This window comes from Bos taurus, chromosome 20 (assembly GCF_002263795.3).
Source record: "Bos taurus isolate L1 Dominette 01449 registration number 42190680 breed Hereford chromosome 20, ARS-UCD2.0, whole genome shotgun sequence".
Taxonomy (NCBI): domain Eukaryota; kingdom Metazoa; phylum Chordata; class Mammalia; order Artiodactyla; family Bovidae; genus Bos; species Bos taurus.
In genome coordinates, this window is record NC_037347.1 from 7,698,236 (window position 1) to 7,722,361 (window position 24,126).

General features: G+C 40.6%; 1 protein-coding gene across 15 annotated transcripts in view; it reads right to left on the reverse strand.

Moving 5' to 3' along the window:
- The window catches only part of ARHGEF28 (Rho guanine nucleotide exchange factor 28), a 344,670-nt gene that overhangs the window by 15,196 nt on the left and 305,348 nt on the right, over positions 1-24,126 (reverse strand). For 13 of the 15 annotated variants that reach the window (XM_059878798.1, XM_059878797.1, XM_059878796.1 and 10 more), the window contains 2 exon segments: positions 21,015-21,500; positions 19,462-19,762 (listed from right to left, as the gene is read on the reverse strand). In XM_059878798.1, the coding sequence (XP_059734781.1) occupies positions 19,462-19,762; positions 21,015-21,500 (787 nt within the window). 15 annotated transcript variants of the gene reach the window in all.

The following is a 24,126-nucleotide window of genomic DNA, read 5'->3' on the forward strand; positions in this document are numbered from 1 at the left end:
GCTGCTACATACAATTTTAGAGAGAAATCAGTAACACCCAGCAAAATCAAAGACATCCCTACCACTTACAGGTGTTCATAATCTAAATAAACTCTCACTCGTGTGCACAAGGAGACATGCATATAAGGATGTTTGCTGCTGCTACTGCTGCTAAGTCACTTCAGTCGTGTCCAACTCTGTGTGACCCCATAGACAGCAGCCCACCAGGCTCCGCCGTCCCTGGGATTCTCCAGGCAAGAACACAGGAGTGGGTTGCCATTTCCTTCTCCAATACATGAAAGTGAAAAGTGAAAGTGAAGTCACTCAGTTGTGCCTGACTCTTATCGACCCCATGGACTGGAGCCTACCAGGCTCCTCCGTCCATGGGATTTTCCAGGCAAGAGTACTGGAGTGGGGTGTCATTGCCTTCTCCAATAAGCATGTTTACTGAGAATCATTTGTAATTTAGAAAAATTGGAAATATCCTAATGGCTCATTAGCTGGGTAATGAATAGGGCTTCCCAGAAGATCCTCTGGAGTAGGAAATGGCAACCCACTCCAGTATTCTAGCCTGGAAAATTCCATGGACAGAGGAGCTTCAGCCCATGGGGAGCAGAGTCAGATACAACTGAGCAACTGAACACAAAAGCACAGGGTAATGAATATGTGGGTGTTTATCCACATAACAGAATAGCATACAATATTTTAACATTAACTCTTTGTGCTACCTGTATGAAGATGCACTGAAAGAAAAAAGTAAGTTGTAAATAGACATACATACACATACACATGAGGGGAGAGGGTGAAGATGGAGAACAGGCTCTTTTTATACCATCACTACATATATATGTATCCATAAACAAGATATATATTTTTATTTTCTAAGCTGAAACTCCAATACTTTGGTCACCTGATACGAAGAGCTGACTCATTTGAAAAGACCCTGATGCTGGGAGGGATTGGGGGCAGGAGGACAAAGGGATGACAGAGGATGAGATGGCTGGATGGCATCACCGACTCAATGGATGTGAGTTTGAGTGAACTCCGGGAGTTGGTGATGGACAGGGAGGCCTGGTGTGCTGCAGTTCATGGGGTTGCATAGAGTCGGACACAACTGAGCAACTGAACTGAACTGAACATATATATGTATCCATAGACAATAAACAATATATCATATTTTTTCTTTGTTAAAACAAAATAAAAATACATGTTTATAAATATATATACGCAATAAATATCATTTTTTGTTTTAACAAAAATACGACATGTTTATGGATACCTACATATAGAAGAAACAATATATTTTTTGTTAAAACAAAACAAAGGATATATAATTATGGATACATATACATGTTTCTGGCATAAAAATATACTATGTAAATGATATACACCAATTGCAGGATATTAGTCAATGCTGAAGAGAAAAAAAAATAAGGGGAAGGGATTTCATATCTAATATTTCTTTCAAAAATGGGGGGCAGGGCAAAGAGATGTCTGAAGCAAATATAGTGTAAGGTTAACATTTGTTAAATGCATGCCTGATACATATTTTCTATACTTTAAGTTTGAAGTTTTCAAAATTAAAACTTTTAGGTTAAAAAGTGCATTAAAATACACAGCAACCAATTGTAACACGTGGTCTTTATTTGCATACTGAGTCCAAAAAATAAGCGGGAAAAAGGACACACGCACTACATTTATAAAACAATTGGAAATTTAAATAGACTGTATGTTGATATTATGGAATTTGGGATAATTTTTCCCAGGTGTGATAACAGTTTAAAAAAAGAGAGCCTTATCTTTTAGAGATATATACTGAAATGTTATGTATCAGTAAATGTTTACAGATGATGTTTAGAATTTGCTTCAAAATAGTACAAGGTGTGTGTGGTTGGAGGGTGGGGTTGGTGGGCAGGAATCTAGATAAAACACGACTGGCCCATATGTTTCTAATTTTTTGAAGTCAGGTGATGGTACATGAGTATCTCTGCTTAATTTTGTACACGTTTGAAATCATCCATATGTTCAGGTGGACAAGAAATATGTCAAGCTCAAATTTTAAATCAAAACAAATTAAGTTGTCCCAACCTCAGAGTCCATGTTAAGAAGCAGGGACAGCTTTTTAAGACTGTGCTAAATTAAACATGTAGGTCTCTAGCTACCCGGACAGGGCAGTATTTTCATGGCACTGAATTCCTCTTAAGGATGTAGAGACCAGGGACTCCTAAGTACCATGGCAATAAAACTGGAAACTGCTTCAGGACCCTACTCACACTGAAAGACTTATGCCTCTCATTTTGCTGAAAGAAGACTGAATTCATTTCTCTGCCAGGTGAATAATGCAGGAAGTCAACCTAGGAATTTTAAAGCTGCATTTACTTCTTACTGGTTCAGTAGAGGGAAAAGCAGCTGTTAAAATTCTTAAGCAAACAAGATCCAGTGTTCTTCTTTAAACCAGAAGGCAAGCAGGTAGAGCAAACACACCCAAGCTAATTAGTTCTACTTAGTTCTTAATAATTATGTTATTACCAGACTTTTAAAAAATGGCACCCAATTCTTTAAAGATATACAAATGAGTGTATTTTTCTCTTGATCAACCACAAAATTATGCGATGTCAAAGAACTTACATGCCTTTTCGTGTTCTAAGAAATTGGTATTTACAGTTTTCAGAGCAACATAAAATTTTCTTTTTAAAATTGAAAAACACTTCATAATTCTTATCTGTTTGAAACATTTGCTGAGAAATCAAACCCTGAAATATCTTTTCCAACTGCAGCCTTGAATTAATGTCACTCAAAATGATTATAATTTTAAAAGTATTACATAATATATAGGAAATGTTTTGTTCAATGTAAATTTTCACATTAGCATTCTTTTCATATTTAATGTTTGCAATCTGAGCAAAGACTGCTATATTACATTTCTGGAAATTAAATACTTTTAGAAATTGTACCATTAGTGAAGTCGATGATAGTCTGAAGGCAAAGGCAGGCAAAAAAAAGAGGCAAAATCAGGACTTTACTAAAACAGGAATCAAATGAGAAGATACATCACTAGATAAAACCACTTTACGCCCTGGAGCCATCTCTTCCTAGAGGAGATGATTTTATATATTATCTTATGATACAATATCACGTGGAGCTATTCTAGATGTTAATACTTGGCACTTCCCGAAACATGACCTGTGACTCACACTGGAGCCTGAGAAACTCATTTCCTTTTATACTGAAGTGGCTTGCCATTTCCTACTCCAAGGTATCTTCCGGACCCAGGGATAGAACCCATGTCTGTCTCCTGCACTGGCAGGCGGGTTCTGTACCACTAGTGCCACCTGGAAAGCCCTGATCATCTACCAGGTGACACAAATTCCCAAGTTTGCACTCTATCCTCTCCTTTTAGACAGAGCTCTTTCTTCTGTAAACAACTCTTTCAAAGGAGGAGTCACAGAATTAACATGTAATTTAACGTCTCTTCAGTGGAATCAGCCACCAACAGCAAAGAGCAAGCAGCCTCAGTGATGCCGTGGCCAACGGCCCCAGCTCCTTCCAGACCAGTAAGGGTCACTGGGCACACTGCCCTCAGAAAGCCTATTACTTCCCAGAGAACTACGAAAGAGGCTAATGAACACTCTCCACAGGCAAACACCACTTCAGAGACCTTCCCAAGAGAGCACTTTCAGGTGGGTGGCCAGGACAGGCATTGGAGCAAAGACAGAACTGGAACTGAGCCTCGCTGCTGAGAATGTCAAGAGGAAGGGGTGGCCTCAGGTGGAGGTATTCCAGGTAGAGCTCTCTCCTATTGCAAAGGAAATGCTGGATGCTATTAAAAAAAGAGAGAGAGGGCTGTTTGGTCTGGTGGTATTGTGAGTTTGTGCAGGTAAATCAAAGAGGTGGGCTGGGCTGGAAGAGTAGGTTGTGAAAGGTTTTGAATGGGAGTGCTGGGAGTTTTAACTTTGGGAGGTAATTTGGCAGCTGCTGGTGATGAGCATCCTTCTATGGTCCCGTGTCCACACGTGGCTTCACCTGCACATGTAGGTCTACGGCAGGGTCAAAGGGAGCTGTTATTCCCCATTTTTTGTCTGCTTGGAATAAGCCCACAGTTAGCCAGTTTCCATCTCTCTGATGGACAAAGCATTAATTTTCTTTTTCCGTTAGTAGAGGGTGTGCCAGGCAGCAAACTGTTTTGAGCTTCTTGTCCACTCACCCTTCAATCGACACTGAGCGCCTAATCTGTGCCCTGCACTGGGTCCAAAAGCAGCGAAACCAAGTTGAACGCGACTTTGTCTCAGCACCCGAGAAGTTTATAGTCCATTCAGTCGCTTTGAAAACTGTTTCAGTTTCTTAAGAGCTAAAGAGGCACTATTCTAGGAGGAATTCTACTCATTCCAAGAGAAATGAAAACATAATTCACAAAAAGCCTTGTACAAGACTCTTTACCGCAGCTTTATTCATAAGTGCCAAAAACTAGAAATAAGCCAGGTATCCGTCCACAGAAGACTGGATAAGTAATTGTGATACAATCATCTAAGCAAGATTCCTCAGTAATACAAAGGAACCAACTATGGACTCAGGCAACGGCATGGATGTATCTCAAAAACAGTATGTTGAGTAAAAAAAAAAACCTAGACACACAAACGTACATAGTATTTGATTCCATTTCATTCTAGAATAAGCAAAGTTAACCTGCATTTGATGGAAAGCAGATGAGTAGCTGCTTCTGGGAGGGAGGGTTGGTTAGTAAGAAGAATAAGGGAGCTTTCTAGAATGATGGTGGTATTCTGTGCCTTGACATTCTTTCCACAAAAATGAATAATAGAGTTAATGCCAGAGCATTTGATGTAAGTAAATGTCTCAAACAAACAATATACAGCAACTTAGAGTCCAAAGGGAAAACACGTGACACAATGTGGTGGAAAGTAATACAAGGATCTACTGGACACTACAGAATCGCAAGGTGCACTCCCAACCCAGAAGGGGAAGGTCTGGGTAGACATTTGGAAAAAAGTGCCCCTGGAGCTGGGTGTTGAAAGATGAACAAGAGTTTACCAGGTTGGGAATAAAGGGTGGAAGAGAGGATATTCCTGACAGAGGAAAGATATACAAAAGCAGGGGGGTCTTTCACGTAAGTGGAGGAACTTCCTACGGCTGGACCACAGAGAGGAGGGACAGAGCAGCATGCGATGAGACAGCGAGTTCAGAGTCAGAGCAGGCCTTCAGGCCCAAACACGTAACCTCCTGGGCTTCATCAGCGATGACTAATTTCAGCACATGGTATGTGTGAATAAGTCCAAGAAATGTGACCCAAAAAAGACCTAAGTACTGGACACAAGCCCTTATTCGCAGGCCCAAATGCTTGCCTCGGGGCTAAACAAAGCTACATCTTATATTCATTGTGCTGAATTGGGTATTCAAAAGACAGCCCACGTGGTAAATCATGTCGGGATATGTTGTTTGGATTTCAATTGTTCCTACGGGGGGAAAAAAATGAAGGGTGTGCTATGTACATTGAATTTATTTCAACACCCACTTACATCACTGTTATTTTTTTTCCCCCTAGTGTATTTTAAGAAATAGTAGCCCTGCAAGATTCTGGGCTGGAGAAGAGGATGTTGTGGTTAAATAGGTTTGGGAAGTGCCACTTTTGGAGATTCACAGTACATATGAGCACAATGAAAGTTTTGAAGAAGTTGTTTAGTCTCCAAACCACCACTTCCCAGTATCATCTGATTATGGGAACTTTCTATGGAACATTTTTTGAGAAGTGTCTGTTTAGATAAGACTCAAACGAGACATAATATGTCCTTCCGGTCCCCAGAGCAGCTATTTTGGAAGTAACCTAGTGGCTGAAATGACTGATCGCTCTTCCTAATGATTTATTCTTCCTTTAACACAAGCTAAAAGATAACAGTGACAATAACTATGTCTACTGAAAATACCTTTTCTCTACTGAGAACTTCCAAAGTGCTCAGAATTCTACATGTTTGGTCTTATAAAATCCTCCTACAAAGCAGATAGTATCAAAAGTCCAATTTAATAGATGAAGACACTGAAACAGACCAAGTTTAAACACTTGCTTAGGTTTTCACAGGTGGTAAATGACAGAGCTGGAATCTAACCCAGGCCTGCTATCTTCACTCTGCCACTCAGCTCCATTGTTCAATATTAATCAAGTTTATTCCTTCATGCATTCACTTGTTAATCATTCATTTATTCATTCATTCAAACCCCTCATTTAACAGTGAAGTACCAGAAACCGTACCTTAAGTTCATTACATTGGAAGAGTATCATTTTAGTCTAGTTTTTGCTGAAACTCGGTTTAGGAAGTGGGAGAAGGAAGATTTTTATCTTTTCATCTCTGATGATAGACAACTACACATCACCTACTCTCCTGATATGAATGTATGTCTCGTCTTGATCGTTGTGGTCAAAAATGATATTGCTAGACAGGTTTCCACACTAGCATTTTTTTTCTGGGTCTAGGTTACATCAGTCATTTAATTAAGCCCTTCATGAAATACATTTTCTGAAATTTTCCTGAACACATTCTCAAAGTTAGCCAATAATCTAAAACAATAATCATCATCATCATCATCTCTAAAAACTATCCACCATTTCTATGTATTAATATCTCTATCTCTTATCTGAAGAGGAAATATTTTAATCTGAAGATGAAATAGTTTATCTCACTGGCAGTAATATATGCAAAAACTCCTCCATACTCTTATTAGGAGCAACGCTAACTTCTTTGAGTAGGATCATTTTAACATGATTTTTCCCAGTACTTCACTTACACAGTTCAGATTTAAGCTTTTCTCCCATGTCCATACCCAGCTCAGAGCACAGGGAGCTCATTAAAGACAAATGCAGTATCTGATCTTTCACAATGCTTTACCTCGGGCTGCTTGTTCAGCATAAAATAACAAAATTAAAAGAAAAATCTTTGCAGGTAGTTGAGTGGAGCACCCTAAAAGGCAGCCAGACACGACTTCTCCCTTGCAGTCCTGCTGCGTTCTCCTTTCAAGAGGGATGGGGTTCAGTTCACAATCCTCGGGGACACACCAGTGCGTGACCGTACTTCCTCACACTGGAGCCCAGATGCAGGACAGGGCCTCCTGACTACACACTGACTAACAGACCATCACATTTTGGCCCAAACGATCCTTATGCTTTCTCCTTCCAATTTATGTGCCAGTGAAAAGTAGTCTGCACATGCAAAACTTTGTGGGTATATTTTAGAGCTCATGCTAAACAGAAGCATCAAGCACCTAAAAATACAATATGAGCTCTGCTTTGTGTATAATCTATCACGCCAATCTGGATACATTTACAAGTAATCAAAAATAGGATGACTTTTTTTGGTAGGAATAAATTCATCAAGTCAGAAGTTGAATGTACTCACTGGAAGTGATATAGCTCTAAAAGGCTTTAGCTTCTTAAAAGAAGGTCCCATTTTAATCAGATGGAATATACATTAAGAATTACACAATTCCATATTCTTGTTATAAGAACATCCCCAAAACAAAGCCATATGGAAACAAGTCAAGAAAACACAACCTATATCTATCCAAGAGTTTAGGCTTATATAATTTTAAGAATATTTAATGGCTCCATATTTACTATGCTAAAATAAGAAAAAAGATTCAGCATAGCCCAACTTCACGGGTGCGTCTGAAATGACAAGAATACAAGCCTAAGATACTAAACACCCAGATTCCAGAAGTTTTTGGCAAAGCCAAGTATGTAAAGTCTCTTTCTCCGTGACTTCTAATATCTCACCATCCCATCTTCTGCCATCTGCCTCTAGCAAATGTCAGTGCATCCCCAGGATGAAAACATGCTTCCTTTCTGAATCATCCCCTATAATACTCTGAAAAATACAACCTATTACAATTGAGCATGATTGCCCAGAATTCAGGGAAAATAACCAAACTCATAGTTTTTTCCAGCAATCCAGAAGAACTAATATTGTAGAGCAATTGTCCTGCAATAATTGTGTTTTTTCTATTAAAAAAAAAAGAATCCCACCCATCTAAATGACTGGTCTAAACTGAACCCTTACAGACTCCTAAACCGACACCCCAAACCGTCTTTGAGAGACAGCAATCAAAATTCAGAACCTACAAGGGAGTACTGAGGCTTCTGAGGACATGTTAGAAAACAGAGCATTAAAATCACCTCCTGATTTGGAGTTTCGCGTGGAGAGGGCTTTGAGCATAGAGTTCCTCTTTTTGTTGCTGGCGGATTTATGAGACTCTTACAGCGCAAGGCCCTTACTGCAGTGTTACAACATCCTGTGTGATTAATTGATTGCAAATCACTGCACAGGGTGCCAAGATCACTGGTAGGAAGCAGGTCATTAAATAAAATTAAAGCTCTGCCAATGTTTTGCTTGTAAATGCTTCTTCCAATGCCTTACAGCAACAGTCCTTACAAAAGGACCTCAATACACCTGAGCAGTAGAGTCTCCTGTATTTTTTGGCAGATGATTCAAATATTCTATAATTAATCCCAACATTCAGCATGTTATGTTTTAGGAAGAAAAAGCTGTAGTGTATAATGGAATTTGCACAAAGAGAACTATGGAAAAGACAGCGATGGAAGAGTCACCATGAAAATAATTAAATTTGCACAGTCTCACTGTGAAATTATTTAGCAAAAAGGCTCAGAGTCCTATCCTACAGAACTGGGAACCTCTGCAAGACCACAGTTTTCCTTAGGTAAGCCTTCAAACCAAGCATTAACATTTCAAACTAAACTGAATTAATATCTTGCTTAGGATGAGAACGGGTACCCCGGCCCCTTCTCTAAACAAACTCTACAGTGATTTACCATGGCAAATCAGCATCGCCACAGATTAAAACCCAGCCTTGGCTTATTTATCATCTGGCTCAAAGTCTGAGCAGAACAACAGGACAAGACTTCACCCCCTCAGCCAGCTGTTTCTGGAAACTGACTAGCTGAGAACACATAGGTGCCTTTCTATGTGTTCTCAGTCTGTCTGGGGCACAGCAAATGGATATATTTCTTAAGATGTGATCATATTTAATTTTAAGATTACTACAACATTCAGAAAACGAAGATCATGGCATCTGGTCCCACCACTTCATGGGAAATAGATGGGGAAACAGTGGAAACAGTGTCAGACTTTATTTTTCTGGGCTCCAAAATCATTACAGATGGTGACTGCAGGCATGAAATTAAAAGACGCTTACTCCTTGGAAGGAAAGTTATGACCAACCTAGATAGCATATTCAAAAGCAGAGACTTTACTTTGCCAACAAAGGTTCGTCTAGTCAAGGCTATGTTTTTTCCTGTGGTCACGTATGGATGTGAGAGTTGGACTGTGAAGAAGGCTGAACGCCGAAGAATTGATGCTTTTGAACTGTGGTGTTGGAGAAGACTCTTGAAAGTCCCTTGGACTGCAAGGAGATCCAACCAGTCCATTCTGAAGGAGATCAGCCCTGGGATATCTTTGGAAGAAATGATGCTGAAGCTTAAACTCCAGTCCTTTGGCCACCTCATGCGAAGAGTTGACTCACTGGAAAAGACTCTGATGCTGGGAGGGATGGGGAGCAAGAGGAGAAGGGGACGACAGAGGATGAGATGGCTGGATGGCATCACCGACTCAATGGACGTGAGTTTGAGTGAACTCCAGGAGTTGGTGATGGACAGGGAGGCCTGGCGTGCTGCAATTCATGGGGTTGCAAAGAGTCAGACACGACTGAGCGACTGTTCTGATCTGATAATAAATATGTGATCTTTCAGGCAATATTTTAAAGCTGACGAGCAGAAGGTGGTGGTAGGGAAACTGGTTCACATTCTAGGAGTGTACTTAACGAAATAAACACTAATGGCTTTGCCTGGGGAGATACACTGGACTGTTAAACAGGATTTAGCAGAAGGAAAAAGGTTTAAGAAAGTGTTTCACTGATGCTGAGCTAGCTGCCCATGTTTAATTTACTGGTGTTCGAGCTACTTTATGGTTAAAAAGAAATACCCCAGTGAACAGATAGGCTGACTAATTGTTACTGACATAACAATTCAATGCAAAATTGTTTACATGCCGTCTTTCTAAAATGACAGGGATGAATTCAGTTCCACTTGTTTAGAATAAATTAAGGCATTTATGGAGAAGATGTTTTAACTTTTTGAGCTTTCATTTGCTACACATATTCATCTGGGGCTATATGTACAATATTCTAAAAGGAAAAAGGAAAAGATGTTCTCCAGAGTTGAACAAAGAGTACCTATATCAAACTCAAAAGTGAGACTATACATTCGAAGACAAATTTATTTCAACATTAATGAAGAAAAAAAGTTGTTCAGTAGCTCAGTTGTGTCCAAATCTTTGCAACCCCATGGACTGCACCTAGCCAGGCTTCGCTGTCCTTCACCATGTCCCGGACTTGGTATTAGTTAAAGTGTGCCACTTAGCATCCAGAAAAGTATTTAAGGCAAGCAATCATATAGTTATCCTGACATTTTAAAAATGCCATCTTACATACACCCACCTGACAAAAGTTTTCAAACTCACTCAATCCAGGCAGCTATCCTGAAGCACTTGTCTAGTCCGTCTGTATTAACTACCATCACACCTCACACGTCTGCTGTCTTTCCTCAACATCTCTCAATGCCTCAGTCAAGCCAAACGTTGCTTTCATTTCTGCTAAAGAGTGTGGATCTTGACTCCTTCATTCACGTCATGCCAAACAGTGTGCTTGGTGCCTATGATGGAGCAATTAACAAAGGAGGTACATGGAGTTCCCCGCGCCCTTGAAGCTTCTACAGCGAGGCAGGCAGTCCTTACATAAATGATTACTGCTGCTGCTGCTAAGTCGACTCTGTGCGACCCCATAGTCGGCAGCCCACCAGGCTCCCCCGTCCCTGGGATTCTCCAGGCAAGAACACTGGAGTGGGCTGCCGTCTCCTTCTCCAATGCATGAAAGTGAAAAGAGAAAGTGAAGTCGCTCAGTCGTGTCCGACTCTTAGAGACCCCGTGGACTGCAGCCCACCAGGCTCCTCCATCCATGGGATTCTCCAGGCAAGAGTACTGCAGTGGGGTGCCATTGCCTTTCTCTAATAAATGATTACACATGTCTTTGATTCAAATTATGAGAAGTGCTAATAAGGGGTGCTTCCTGGTGATTCTGAGCCTTGATTTTTCTCAGTTTATCCAGGACTAACAACAACAAATCAATTCAGGATAACTGAACTCAAAAAGAAATTAAGGTCATAAACCAGAACACAATTTTTAAATTTAAAAGGGAAAATGATTTAAACCATAATATTCCTATTGGGCATTCTTAACATTTTCTTTCTGGGCGGAAAGCCTATTCAGGGAACTCAATTATTACTATAAATTCTCCTGGGGATATATTGATGTAATGCAACCATTTATATAATGCAGCCAGTGAGGGTTGGGTGTTCTGTAGATATGGAAGCTCTGCATCCCAAATTGAGATGTTCAGTCTTGTTGCCAAATGTCTCTTACATTTGGTTTTGAAAACATGGCTGACTGATGTAACTTCTTTCTCTACAGAGAGGAACAAAGGGAAACAAAATGCTGTGACTTTTCCCTAAGACAGTTCTGGTAATAAACTAACAAACAATATGGAAGAGGAGCTAACCCTTTATAGCCTATTATATTTCCATTCTGAGTAAAAACTTCCCCAATTTACATTTTAAAAAATTGTATTTGAAACTACTGGCTTCCTACTGTCATTCAGGAAAGTAAAGTGTTAGTTGCTCAGCTGTGTCCAACTCTTTGTGACCGCATGGACTGTAGCCTGCCAGGCTCCTCTGTCCATGGAGTTCTGCAGGCAAGAATACTGGAGTTGGTAGCCATTCCCTCCTTCCAGGGATCTTCCTGATCCAAGGATTGAACCCAGGTCTCCTGTATTGCAAGCAGATCCTTTACATCTGAGCCACCAAGAGACATTTTCATTTCTATCAGCAGCCACCTCTGAACCACAATTACAATGAATTCTTTCTGCCAGGTGGGGATAAAGCTGAAGTTCAGTGGACCCAGAACATGCTTGGCACTTTTTTTTAAGTTCTGCTAACACTTCTCTTTTGTACAAATGAGGAATTAAGGCTTAGGAATCACCCAGCAGGCATAGGAGCCTGAGTTAACATTTGAACTGGGGTTCTTTAACATCAAGCCCAGCACTGAGGTTGGCAGTTCAGGGAAAGCTAACAGGATGGCTGCTTCGGAACCACCTAAGAAGAACATTAGAAATACAGATTTGCAGGCCCATTCAAGTCCGACCAAATCAGAATGTCTGAGCAGAGGAATGCATTCCTCTGTTTTATTGCTCTCTTGCAGAAACTGTTAGAACCATGGTTCTAGCAGCCAACCCCACCCATGGCATCTCATTTCTCATAAGCCTCATAGTTAGAGGGGGCCCTCCTCAACACCATCACAGGATTTAAGGAGTTGGAGTTGGGGGAAAAGTCTCCCTGGGTTTCAATCCATTGGCCTTAATTCCATCCAGTACACTTAACCCCATTTTTCCAAATTCATCTGCTCACAGGGACTGAATGAATAGAAAGTGAAAAGGAAAAGTTGTCTTTGAAAAACAGAGACAGCAACCACCAACACACAAGGTTTTTGTAAAGGACATATGAGATCATGAATTCAACTGCGTTTTAAATGCCATGAAGTGCCATGTAAGATTATACTACTAATTTCAACGGACTAATTTCAAGCCAGGAGGAATATAACCTCCTCAATCTAAGTGAAAACGATAAAACAAGTTAGACTATCTATTTTTTACAAATAAAATTTTACTAGAACACAGTTTATCTCATTCTTAATGTATTTTCTATGACTGATTTTGAGCTACAGAGGCAGAGTTGACTATATGCAACAAAGACCAATGGCCTGAAAAAGACCCAAGCATTCACTATGTGGTCCTGTAAGGCAAAGTCTGCCACCCACACTGAACCAGATGGTCACATTTTTCTTGGGTAAACACGAAACATCAGTCCTTAGTGGAACACCCAACGTCTTAAGTAAGCCCTAAAAATGAAATTTTCATGGTTGGATGGATAGGGATGAGGGAGTAGACAGTCCCCAGATTGGGATTTGTGAAAAGTGTGATGCTTTCTCTGCCCAGTTTGGATCACTGTCCCAGGAGTCACAGAGACAGACAGGAGCAGGCCTTATCCTACAGGCCGGTTTGGTACAAAATTGATTACAAACTTTCCTTCCAAACCCAACCCTTAATCACTTTGAGAATAAAGCCACACTGTACTACAGAGGTCAAATATGCAAGCCATAGACCACAAACTTGTGTCTGCACATAAATGTATGTATGTAGATGCATGTGGGGTGTTCTTTTATTTCAGCTAAGGATGACCCAAGGTCAGGCCTAACCCCTGGAATCCTTCACACAGAGTAGGCTCCCACTTCAGCAGCTTGTTCAAACCAGCCTGGAACCTCAGCGGGGAAGAACAGACAGCCCCACGGCTGGCTGGCTGCCTGGGAACCCACCCACCTGCTGGTTTCGATCTCCTGCTGTGTGTTGGGCTCTGCTCACTGCAGCGGGATGGCCCTGGCCCAGATGGCTCACACAGCCAACTTGCCCCCAGAGAACTATGCAATCAGGAAGCTGGCAGCCAGCACCCACGGCTCACCAGGCTCTAGAGGCAAATGGCATGTTTCCCATTCCTGGTACAAAATCCGCAGAAGGCGAAAGTCAATCACCTCCACCCATCAGTGAGGAAGATTAAAATTAAGCCTTTGAGCCCAGCTGTTTATACTCTTGTCATGACACAGATGACCGAGAGCAAGCAGTATTATGGTTTCCCTTAAAATGTTAACCAAAGTGATAGCCAAGATTCTAGAAAAAAAGATAAAGAGTTGATCAATAATTTCCCAGTTTTGACCTCTATGAACTCTCATAGATATAGATATAATAATTTCATGCCATATGAATATTCTCAACCCTTCAGATTTGGTTTTATTTAAGCAATTCAAAATAAAGGCATCTGATTCTCTCCCAATCATAGAGAGAGTTCAAAATTCCCAAAGCTATTTAATTAAGGTCTAGGTTTGGAAGAATATCCTAATGAATTTATAGACATCTTTTGCCCTAATTTCTGTGTTGAAGGAAATGGCAACCCACTCCAGTACTCTTGCCTGGAGAATCCCATGGACAGAGGAGTCTGGTGGGCTACAGTCCATGGGGTTGCAAAGAGTGAGACAGGACTGAGCAACACTTTCACCTTCACTGTGTTGACAGAGGCTTGATAGCACATACCTATATCTATAAAGAATATAGATATTTATCACAATTTTATTATTTTGCATTTTTAAAAATTTCTCTTTTTTTTAAGTTCATACTGTAGTTAAATTACAATTCAACTTTGGTATTTTTTTTTTTTTAATTAAAGTTTCACGGCGCCTAAAAATAGCAAAGAGAAAATAATAATTTATCCTGTGTTAAGGGCAGAATTGTATCCCCCTCCACAAATTCAGATATTGAAGTCCTAACCCCCAATGCCTCAAAATGCATTTGAAGATAGAGCCTTCAAAGAAGTAAATGAGTCAGGTCACTAACGTATGCCCTGATCCAACATGGCTGATGTCCTTTAAGATGAAATTTGAACACAGATTTGTACAGAGGGAAGACTATGTGAAGGCAGGGAGAAGACAACCCTCTTATAAGCCAAGAGAGGCCTTGGAAAAACAAATCCTGCCAACATCTTGATCTTGGACTTCCAGCCTCCAGAAGTGCAAGCAAAGAAACTTCTCTTTGAGCTACCCAATCTGTGGTGCTTTATTCTGTCAGCTGCTGCTGCTGCTGCTGCTAAGTCGCTTCAGTTGTGTCCGACTCTGTGCGACCCCATAGACGGCAGCCCACCAGGCTCCCCCGTCCCTGGGATTCTCCAGGCAAGAACACTGGAGTGGGTTGCCATTTCCTTCTCCAGTGCAGGAAAGTGAAAAGTGAAAGTGAAGTCGCTCAGTCGTGTCCGACTCTTCGCGACCCCACAGACTGCAGCCCATCAGGCTCCTCCATCCATGGGATTTTCCAGGCAAGAATACTGGAGTGGGGTGCCATCGCCTTCTCCATTATTCTGTCAGCTCTAGCGAACTAATACATCCACCTTTTCAAATACCTCTTTGTCACTGAAGTTTATACTATCTAGTGCCAGGTTCAGGCTGATGGGAAATCGCCTGTAGGTCTTTGGCAAAAGCTTCTTTTCACACAGAATACACAAATAAGGTACCCATTTCTGAATTACAGAATATTTTTTAAATGTTAGAAATTATCACCTACTCACTTCTTAAAGACTATTAAATACTAACTACAGCATAGCTTTTATTTGGAAATTTTCTATTATATTTCCATATGTCAGAAAAAAAAAGTCACTGAAAGCTTAACACAGCTGTGTTTAAAAAAAATATGACAACACTGCCAAGACGAAATATTCTGAATACAATGCTTTGAATCTGAAAATATTTTGATGGGCACTAAATTCTAACATGTAGTAAAGGGAAACACTCTTCTGGAATTCAAACTTAATAAAGTTATTCTTTTTCCAAAGTCAACTATGTGACTAATGCCTGAAATCTGGTTCTCAATTTAAGTTTTATCATACACATTATAGAAAAATTATGATTTGCTGAAAAGGAATTTTTTGGTAACCTGCAAATATTGAGGTACAGATAAAAATATAACTGAAAGGGGAGACTAAGAATATTTCAGATTAATTATCATACCATATTTTCTCTGTTGATTAATGGAAAAGGCAAATATAAACTATGGGCTTTCCAGGTGGCTCAGTGGTAAAGAATCTGCCTGCCAATGCAGGTGCAGCAGGAGACGTGGGTTTGATCCCTGGGTCAGGAAGAGCCCCTGGAGGAGGAAATGGCAACCCACTCCAGTATTCTTGCTTGGGAAATCTCATGGAGAGAGGAGCCTGGTGGCTACAGTCCACTGGGTTGCAAAGAGTGGGAACAACTTAGTGACTAAACAACAACTATAAACTAACAGAGACGCTGAGTAAATAGTTTTGGAATTCTAAAACTGGAAAAAAAACGGCACAGAAAGAAGGTGGGTTTTGCTGATTTTTGCCTTTAAGAAGAGTAATACAGTTAAGCATTTCATGGGGCCATTTATATAGCAATTGCCCTATAGGGACTACACTGTTTAAAGAAATTCAAATTTTCTGGAGTCTTGCCTAGTGTCCCTCAGAAGAGTGCGGATTACGTTCATAAGCCAAGCATCTCTTCGACTATAAATAAAATCAAATACCAATTTGAATTTAATGTTAAAACATCAAGAATTTTGTTCATGAGACAACTTCCAAAACTGAAAAGTAACGCTCTTTATAAAGCATTACCTTAAAAAATGTTTACCAGTAACACAGGGCTATTGTTAGGGAACACTGGAGACACAAACGATCCTTAAGAAAATGTGTCCGATAGGGAACAATGTGAAGCTAAAGGGTATTCATGAAATCTGAAAATCCGCAGAACTCATGCAAGCATTGACCACCACAATCCAAATGATTTAGAAATATTTTCCAAATGGTAATATTAAAAAAAAGAAGGAAGGAACAAAAGCAATGACAACCACAAAGAACTAGGCCTTCAGCATTAATATCCTGCCAAGACATTACAACAGGATTTATTCTAGTTCTACTCCAGCTTCTTTTAAAAGGAGAATTTAAAACAGCACTCCAGACATTAGCAACATACAATGTAGCAGCTCAGCGCGTTCGCTCTAGAACCCGTCTTCCCAGTGCATCTCCAACTCTGCTATTTACCAGCTACTGGCCTTGGACAGATCACTGAGCCTCTCTTGCTTCCATTTCCCCCTCAAATGGAGACAATAACAGAGTCATCTCAGGGGGTGGTTGCTAGTACTAAGTGGATTTCTCCACACAAAACCTTAGCACAGGGCTTCAGATTGGGTTAAGTGTCCTGTAACTGTCACCGGTGGAAGTAATGATGAAGACACCGAAAAATCAGTGGCAAGCAGAACACAAAGAGCACAGGAAAACGTCTGATGAGGTCGGCTTGAGCGACCAAAATGAAAATTCCAATCTGGGCCACAGCTAAACGTGTTCAGGAGTTTTATTTACACCCATTGTTCTTCCACTACGTTTACTGTTCCCCAAATTCACAAATTCACGTTTCCACTGACCTGAGCTGCTCTCAGGCACCCAACACAAGATCAGACAAAAGAGCAAATGATTCTTTAGGGAGTTGCCTGAAAATAGCCCACTGATGACATCAAACCACAGTTAAATGCACGTTTAACACAAACACCAGCCAAGAACATGAGAGGCAAATTCCGTCAGTGAGAGCAGTGGTCCCTGATGGCCACTCACCCCACGATAGAGCAGCAAGTGTGAAAGCGGGGGACGCCGACACAGCACTGTCCTGGATCCCAGCATGTGGACTGGCCCCTCTCCACCAGTACAGCCTGGACTGATTTCTTCCAGCTTCCCCCCGCCCCGCTTCCCCCTTCCTGCCCCCTCCAAAGGCATGCAAGGAAAGCCCAGAAAAAGTCCAGTGAAGACCACCATCAGCGGCTTATTTTGAGCTACTTTCGATTCTGAGAACCGTGAAAGCTCTGGAATGGCTCGAACAATTTTATCTGGCCCTGACAACCCTCTTAAGAGTATCTATCCAATTTTCATTCCACTTGCCTATCACCTCCTCCTAATCTCTGACTTTATTCTCTATCCTCCAGAAACTGCTTATCATGCTTAAGTAAACCAACATAAATAGAGTTTTTTTGACTAGTTGCAAAACTCCAATGCTTAACAGCCCACACTGCATTTCTGATCTAATCCTTCCTGCACACACCAGGATGCTCCCGAGAGAGGAAGGCCAGAGTTGATTTTGCTCTATCAATGTTCTGACTGTCCTTGGCCTATACTGGACACAATATCTGAAGCAGAAGCGCATTTTCTCAGCCTTTTCCTTGGCTATATTTAATTCCTTACATGTGGAGACACTGGGTTTTGTATATAATCACTGTTTATTTCCTTAGTACATGTTCTATCTCCTGCAAGCAGGCAGCCAAATGTTTAAAAGCTTTCTACTTTAAAGCACAACTCAACAGAAAAAGATGGGAGATACAGAAAAAGTAGGAATACATATTTCAAACAAAAGCAGAATGTGGTTTAACTCAAACTGAGTTTCTGAATTATCCCAAAGCTGGCATGCAAAACCACACTGACAACACAGAAAGCGCTGCAGATAGCAACTTAATGAATGCACACAGCAAAGCAACCGCACCAGGAGAAGGCACTCTGCAGCATGGTCTCTACAACATTAGAGCTGCAAGATAGTATATTCGAGGGGTTACATTTTCTACATTCGGCCCCTGTTTTAGATCTCAATTCACTATTCCATTTTTTTTCCTTTTGTTTAAAGAATATTTGAAATGATAAAAAAAACTACTTCATTCTCTTATATGTTGACAAGAAACGTTACAGCAGTGACCGAATAATGTAAAGAATTATCCACTGCGAAGAATTAATACAATTTGGGTTAGTAATAGACATACCTCCGGACAGTGTCAGAATTATTACTCCCTAATTCCAAGAAGCTGGACACATTCAAACCTTTTTGCTGCTGACAAATTACTCTCCAGACAAGCTGAGCACATCTATGAAGCATGGAAACCGATCTCTATCCAATTCTGAGGGTCCCTGTACCACTGCTTGTTCCACATTTCTGAAACATTTTGCTGTCGGTGATTTATTTCCCATCCATGTGGCCAGCCATTTGTTTATTCTATTGCATGCCATCTGTTTTTCGGTAGAGAGGTTTCAAGTTCTTCTCATTCCCTACCTCATATCCCACGGAAAACAATTTATAATAGACATAGATTTAAATCATTTGGATTCACATGGAGCTGGTAACTCGAGCTGCCTTTCATTTATACGTGACAAATGTTTCAATGGGATTAGCAAATTGTGTTATTATGAAGTACTTAAGGAGACACAACACCTTTAAAAAAAAAATGACAGATGATGTGAACGGTTTCACTTGGGGTGTTTAACAGCAGTACAGAAGACTTTACTAAAGTTGTAGGAAATTGCCCCAAGAGACAATAAAGCCCTACCACAAACCCTGTCCCTGTCTTTTATTTCTGAGAGTCAACACGGATATGTATCAGGATGTGGTCAGGTCTATAGTGAAGAATAAATATCAAGTTGCTTCACTTTTCAGGGGAAAGTTATCATTTAACCCACAGATATGATAACCCTGTCTGCTTCTCACATTTCGGTGACATCCTCTAAGCCCTCCACCCATGCTCTAGCTTGTCTCGATTCTCATGAGCGATGGAAGCCAGACTTCCCCAAAGAAAAGTGTATGCCGCAAACTCCCGCTCAGCAGCACCAATGTATTTCCATTCTAGGGCCCCCTTCGATCTGCTCTAAAGAAGAGCCAACCACTCAGAGAAACAGCTTCCTGTGGAAACTACACAGATGACATGTAAAGTATTAATTACCATTTTTACAAGAATCCTTGCTGCTTTGGTGGAGAGGGGGTATCTGATGACAGGCCCCAGCCGCTATCCACAGTTCATGGTTGATATCTGAGGGTTGAGAAACGTCCGTCTTGAGGTCTACTTGATTTTCAGTAGTCCTTACCAAATCAGAATGAGGTATGCCTGGGGGGTAAGCCGCATCCTGATGGATACCTGGTGGCGGCGGTTTGTTCAAAGGGTTGAGTGACATTTGCACTAAAGCTTCATTGATGAAGAATGAATTTTCATGACGTAAAGTCTCAGATCGATTAAGTTCCATTACCTGTGCAAGAAAAAACACAATAATTTCTTCAGCAATTTGCACCAGTTTTATAAAGTATTTGTTCCTAACAGAATTTAGCAATCAAGACTTTAATGAGTATGGTAGAGGATATTACCCTTGACTCCCTCCTCCCATCCTCTTTTAATAAGCCAGTACCAAAAACTTCAATTAACCGAACATAGCATATCTTAAAAGAAATACAAATCAAATGAAAAAACACGTGCAGTAGTGTTCACTGTCATTAAAATGTTTCTACTTTGAGGGAATAGCATTCTCACTTTTGCTAAATAAAAGTCGAAAACATTCATGTATAGTAAGGTATTTGCAACAAATATAATTTAGCCAACTAGAAAGGAAAATAACACAGATCATTCTTATAAGCTGATCAACTTCTACAACTTTATATCCTATCATTAAAAAGTATCTATGGGCACACAGTACAGAAAAGTAAACTCCTGGGACAAATGAAATTGTCAGGAGTGGCTCAAGAGGGTGCAAAATGAAACACGGAACTTTTCCAAAGGTTTTATTCTGACTAAACGTTAAACTACTCATGTTAACGGCCACTGGTGAAAAATGGATTTTGAATTTACTAGGTCCTTGTGGCTCAACTGGTAAAGAATCCACCTGCAATGCAGGAGACCTGGGTTTGATCCCTGGGTTGGGAAGATTCCCTGAAGAAGGGAAAGGCTACCAGTATTCTGGCCTGGAGAATTTCCAAGGATTACAGTCCAAGGAGTCGGACACAACTGAGAGGCTTTCACTTTCATTTTAGGTCAAATTTACAAAAAAGAGAATAAGCTTGGAATAATAGGTAGTATACTTGTTAAATTCAGTACCTGTGCACGTTCCTAGCTAATGATCCACTGAAAGGTAAATCTCTACAGAACTCTGAAGACCAGAGCACATCCGTCTTCAGACGTGAAACACACTCATGCCCAGGGAGACTCCAGGACAAAACTCGCCTAACTGGGACAACGCAATTCTGTATTGCTTCCCTTGGTATCGAGGGCATCTATCATGAGTACCATGAACCCATGATCCAGAAGTACCCAGACTTTTCAAATGTGCATATGTCAAGATGCATGGGTATTGTCTCTGGAAGTTCCCAGCTCTTGCTCCCTACACATCGAGTAACTCTTGTGAGCTCTTACATGAGCAGCAAAAAGACAGATGTGTGTTCAAAGGCTCCAAAACCACCATGACTGAAGCCGTCTTACTCTCTGCTTCTGCGAGCACAGGAGTCCCGTACCTCCAGGGCTCCTGGAGAAAACGCGGCGGGAAGGCTGCTCTGCCGCCCGTGCTTCCAGTGGCGCAGCAGGCTCTGCTGGGCCCGCATCCTCTCCCGCTCCCTCTCCACCAGGCGCTGGCCCTCGCGCAGGCGCTCCAGGCTCTGCTGGTAGTCTTGGAGCTGCTGGTCCAGCTCGCCCCGGCTCCTGAGCAGCAGCTCCTCCTGCGCCCGGCACTCCCTCTCGCGCTCCTGCAGCCGGCTGGCCCGGGCCTCCTGCTCGCGCTGCTGCTGGTCGCACCTGCGGAGCCAGCGGTGCTGGTCTTGCTGGAACTGGAGCTGCAGCTTGTGGGTATCGGCCAGCTCCTCCCGCTGCTTCTCCAGGCTGCGGGACTTCTCCTGGTCCTGAAAGGGGCTGCCTCGGAACGCGGGGCCCGGGGCCAGGCTCTCCCGCTGTTGGAGAACCAGCCTGTGGATCTCAATGTGGCTATCCTGAATGGTCAAGGCGGCCTGTCAAAGCAGAGGGCAAGAAAGCAAAGGCGTCCGTATTGTCCACACAGTGAGCTAGCAGCACCTCTACACATGAAAGTATGGTCGAATGATTCTCTCTGAACACTTCTCCCCTAGCTCTAAGTTACCTCCCGAGACTGGCCTTGGCACTTCAGACAGGCTTGTCTGCATTTCCTTACTGGTATAGTCTGAGATGTATACACAAAAGAAATAAAGCCCAAAAGGAATATTCTCTCCCTCCTTTGGAAATGTGGTTTGTTGATGCTGTTGGATAATATTTAAGCAAGTGTTCTGAGTAAGAATTCAGTCCATAAATTCACAAGACTGCCTTTCTGTGCTGTGCCACATTATCCTTCTGAGGTCTTGATAGTCAATAATTCAGGAGAACTTAAGAATCTATATAAATCTGGTAGTACCTTTTGAGTCTCCAACCAGAAATTACTTAAGCTATATGACATATGTGAAGATATAAAAGTCAACCATTTGGAAGCTTTGCTAAGTAATCTTTTTTATCATAGCAGTTAATATCATATTTAGGAGATATATAAATGGTAAAGCTAGTCTCATTACTGTTGTTTCTTTGTATTATAGCAGGAAGGTCATGCACAAAACACTAAGCTGAAATTCATCTGTTCGACAGAATGGTAAAAGGAGGCTGGAATGATTACAGGGACATAGATACTCTAAAACTCAGAGGAAATTACCAACCAAATTAAAAAAAAAAAAATTGTCTTTGAGTTATGGTATCTACCTATTAAAAGTTTGGCAGTATCACGGGAAGTAACTGCCAACTTTTAGAAGGATTCCACAAAATAAAACAAAACAAAAAAATGTGAGTGCCCTTGGAAGCTTTTATTTTCACAAGTTCCCATTGAAAGCACAAAGAAACAGAGAAGGAACAAATTGAAAATAGCCACAACTGGGTATGTGTGTGTCCTGTGACTTGTTATGAGAAATTATTACCGTCCAAGGGATAAATTCTCATTTTCCTTTCCTAAAAATTTAAAAAGCTATCCATGTAACAGGTGCTGAGAAGGTGGGGATTTGACCATCAGTTCTTTAAGTCAGCAGTTTCCTATACTCTTGCAGATTAAAGAATTAAAGTATACTTTAAATTAGTATTTGTTTTGGAACAAGACTCAAAAATGTATCCATCTTTTGAAATGAAATGTTTCTAAATGTGAAAATCAATTAAAAATTGAAATTCACATGAGTATTTGATTAATGTCTTTCAGTGGTTATTATAAAGAAAACAGTGATACCACTGAAAATAGGTCCTAATAACTTGGGTCTTTAAATATGAAATAATAAGCCATTCAGGACTCTGCTGACCTGGCTAAAGCAAACTGTAGACTGTATATCACCAGCTAATTCTAACAATTCCTAAGGGCATCAGCAGAGTAAAACAAACCAACCAACAAATCCAATATTCTATATGCCAAAACTTCCACAGGCAATGGTAACTCTCAGGTAATGATTACAATTAGACTAATTAAACACTAACATGAAGTATTTTTCATCTACTTAACATTTGGGATAAAACAACTCTCTTCTGTAGCATAGGGGTGAAATCTGAAGATTGGATATTCATCTGCATATTTAAAGTTTATGTCTACATGTAAGACAGAGAACAGCACTTACTTTTCAAGCTTAGGAAAATTCCCAATTCACTCTCTTTCTCTTTTTTTAAATTATACTGAACTATAGTTGGTTTACAATGTTGTATTAGTTTCTGCTGTACAGCAAAGTAATTTAGTTGTACACATATACTGTCTCTCTCAACTTTTCTCTGCTGAAGTGTGTCTTTTCCTTTGTCTTGCCTGTACCTCATCTCTAACTCTATTCTTCTAACATAGGGATCAAATTTCATTTTCATCTGATTCAAAAATGCTATGTAAAAAACTTTAATCATGCAGAAGAGATTCAGCTTCAAAGGAGATGACTGTGCCATGAACAGAAATCTTTCAGAGCACATACCCTTAAGCCAGCTCAAAAGCTTTGGTTAAGAGGACACACTATAGAGTTTGCTATTTGCTTCAACCTAATGTTGCAAAAACTAGGTCATTTAGGTCACCCAGCTTTTCTGAACCTTGAATCCACAGAGGGCTGCACTTAGACAGACAGAACCTTGTGAGTTGTTTCCACCGGGCAAACCAGCTGGGACACTCAGGGTTTTCATCTCCCAAAAGTTAACGAACTGCACTCACGCTGTGTTCCTTCTCAGTTAAAATGTACAAGAAAGAATGTTTGTTTTATATGAGAAATTAATCTCTAAGAACATCTACCCGAGACCAGCATATCTAATGTAAGACATTAAAGGTAGTCCCACTAAATCTTGAATAAGACAAGGGTGGCCACTATTATTTACTATTTAATATTACTATGGCCACTATTAAGACATTTCAGAATTTCTAACCAGAGGAGGAAGTCAAGAAAATAAAATTAATTTAATTATTTAAGAGTAGCCGTAATACCATTACTTTCAATTTTTTACTTTCTACTTTGAATACTCCAAAGAGTCAAAAAAAAAAAAAAAAAAAAAAAACCCTGCTAAAATAAAAATTCAATGAGTTGGCCTATTAAAAAAAAAAAATTCAATACTTGTATTTATACCAGCAACCGATAT